The sequence below is a fragment of the Marmota marmota genome, unplaced genomic scaffold (genome assembly GCF_001458135.2).
Source record: "Marmota marmota marmota unplaced genomic scaffold, marMar, whole genome shotgun sequence".
NCBI lineage: Eukaryota > Metazoa > Chordata > Mammalia > Rodentia > Sciuridae > Marmota > Marmota marmota.
In genome coordinates this window covers 1212282-1214564 of record NW_025999862.1, presented here as the reverse complement: position 1 = coordinate 1214564, position 2283 = coordinate 1212282, and the positions used below count along the sequence as shown (strand labels likewise).

The 2283-nt window shown below is 57.3% G+C and overlaps 1 protein-coding gene across 1 annotated transcript; it reads left to right on the top strand.

Annotated features, from left to right (window-relative positions):
- Window positions 1-141: 141 nt before the first annotated feature.
- On the top strand, window positions 142-2283 carry Ddit4 (DNA damage inducible transcript 4). Its single transcript, XM_015500512.2, has 3 exons — window positions 142-299; window positions 423-675; window positions 937-2283. The coding sequence occupies exons 2-3, from the start codon at window positions 483-485 to the stop codon at window positions 1428-1430; spliced, it is 687 nt and encodes a 228-aa protein (XP_015355998.1). The 5' UTR covers window positions 142-299; window positions 423-482; the 3' UTR covers window positions 1431-2283.

Below are 2283 nucleotides of genomic sequence, written 5' to 3'. Positions count from 1 at the left end.
AAGCCGCTGTCACCGGGCAGGAGAGAACGTTGCGAACGTGCGCCGGAAGCCCATTGGCCGAGGTGGGCCACACTCCCGGGTCTGGATTGGGCCGTGGTGGGAAGGGGGCGTGGCCTCGCCGCTCTAGACCTTATAGGCTGCTCTGCGCTGGTGCTAGGGATCTCAGCAGGCTAAGGGGGAGGTGCGAGTGGGTTGAAGGGACAGGTCTGGGCAGCGCTCGGTGGTTGGCACCAGTTCGCGCACCCATTCAAGCGGCAGGACGCACTTGTCCCAGCAATTCTCGCTGACCGCACTAGCTGGTGAGTGGCCCTTCTGCGTGTACCGTTCTCTGCGTGGGACGGCCTCGGCGATACTGGTCCTAGAGCTCGCAGTCTTGTTCAGCCCCCAGACTGACGCTCCGCGGTGTCCCTCTTGTCTTTCAGCGGCTTCTGAGCTCCGGGATACTGAGCACATCAGCAAACGTCCTGGCGTCTGACCTCACCATGCCTAGTCTTTGGGACCGCTTCTCGTCCTCCTCTTCTTCATCCGCGTCTCGAACTCCCACCCCAGATCGGCCGCTGCGCTCAGCCTGGGGGTCGGCGGCCCGAGAGGAGGGGCTAGACCGCTGCGCGAGCCTGGAGAGCTCGGACTGCGAGTCCCTGGACAGCAGTAACAGTGGCTTCGGGCCGGAGGAAGGTGAGCAGTGGGCTGGTGCTGAACGAGACGAGGGTCCGGGGAGGTGAGGAAGCACCGCACTGGAAGGGGTCAGAACCATTTTGGTTTTCTATCCCAACAGAACCCAGATTGCCCGGGGCGTGGGTATTGGAGTAGAGGGTATACGAATGCGGGGCGGGAACTGGGCAGAAGCTCAGCTTTCTTAGAAAAAAGCACCTCCCCCGCCTGTGTATCTTCTGTGGAAGCTGCTCTAATACCCTTCCTGGTGTGCTCCCCCTCCAGATTCGGCATACCTGGATGGCGTGTCCCTTCCCGACTTCGAGCTGCTCAGCGACCCCGAGGATGAGCACCTGTGTGCCAACCTGATGCAGCTGCTGCAGGAGAGCCTGTCCCAGGCGCGACTGGGCTCTCGGCGCCCTGCTCGCCTGCTGATGCCCGGCCAGCTGGTGACCCAGGTGGGCAAAGAACTACTGCGCCTGGCTTACAGCGAGCCTTGCGGCCTGCGGGGGGCACTGCTGGACGTCTGCGTAGAGCAAGGCAAGAGCTGCCACAGCGTGGGCCAGCTGGCTCTCGACCCCAGTCTGGTGCCCACCTTCCAGCTGACCCTCGTGCTGCGCCTGGACTCTCGCCTCTGGCCGAAGATCCAGGGGCTCTTCAGCTCCGCCAACTCTCCCTTCGTCCCTGGCTTTAGCCAGTCCTTAACGCTGAGCACAGGCTTCAGAGTCATCAAGAAGAAGCTGTACAGCTCAGAGCAGCTGCTCATTGAAGAGTGTTGAACTTCGGCCTGGGTGAGGGGCACAGTGCCCCCCACGGCAGAGGCAACGGAACTTTTGGGTTGGAGACCAGTAGGCAGGGGCTGAGGGACTGATGCCTGTGTTAGAAGACTGACAACAGCCACCTGAGGGAAAGAGATGGAGGTGGGGGACTAGTGTTTCCTGGGAAGCTCATGGGGTCTTGCACAGGTGGCTCCCCAGTGGGGCAAATGCCCCTCAGTACTGTAGCATGAAACAAAGGCTTAGGGGCCAATCAGGCTTCTGGCTGGATGTGTATGTAGCATGTACCTTGTTATTTTTATTATTACTGACAGTTAAAACAACAGTGGTGTGACAGAGGCAGGAGGGCAGCTGGGCTGCTCTGGCCTCTGAGGGTTGTGTGTTCATGGTAGTGGACAGGAGGGAGGGGGGAGTTCATGGAGGTGGTTTGTATCATGGTCTGAAGGGACCAAGTGTGTTTGTTGTATTTTTTTTTTTTTTTTTTTATCTTTTTGTTTCTCGGATTGGAGCTTCACTACTGACCTGTTCTAGGCAGCTATCTTACAGACGCATGAATGTAAGAGTAGGAAAAGCAGGTGTTGGGATCACTTGAGATCTTTGACACTTGAAGAAAAAAATACACCTGGGAGCTGCGTCCACCCCATCCCCACCCCATTTCTGGAGAGTTGAACTGTGAGGGGATGGGGCTGAGTGGGGCTGGGGGCTGGAACCCCCTCCCCCAGAGGAGTGCCATCTGGGTCTTCCATCTAGAACTGTTTACATGAAGATACTCACTGTTCATGAATACACTTGATGTTCAAGTATTAAGACCTATGCAATATTTTTTACTTTTCTAATAAACATGTTTGTTAAAACA

Bases quoted from the DNA above. Each gene is read 5' to 3' on its own strand.
- Ddit4 (XM_015500512.2), top strand. From the start codon at position 483: ATGCCTAGTCTTTGGGACCGCTTCTCGTCCTCCTCTTCTTCATCCGCG. The intron at 676-936 runs GTGAGCAGTGGG...CTCCCCCTCCAG, and splicing joins TGGCTTCGGGCCGGAGGAAG to ATTCGGCATACCTGGATGGC.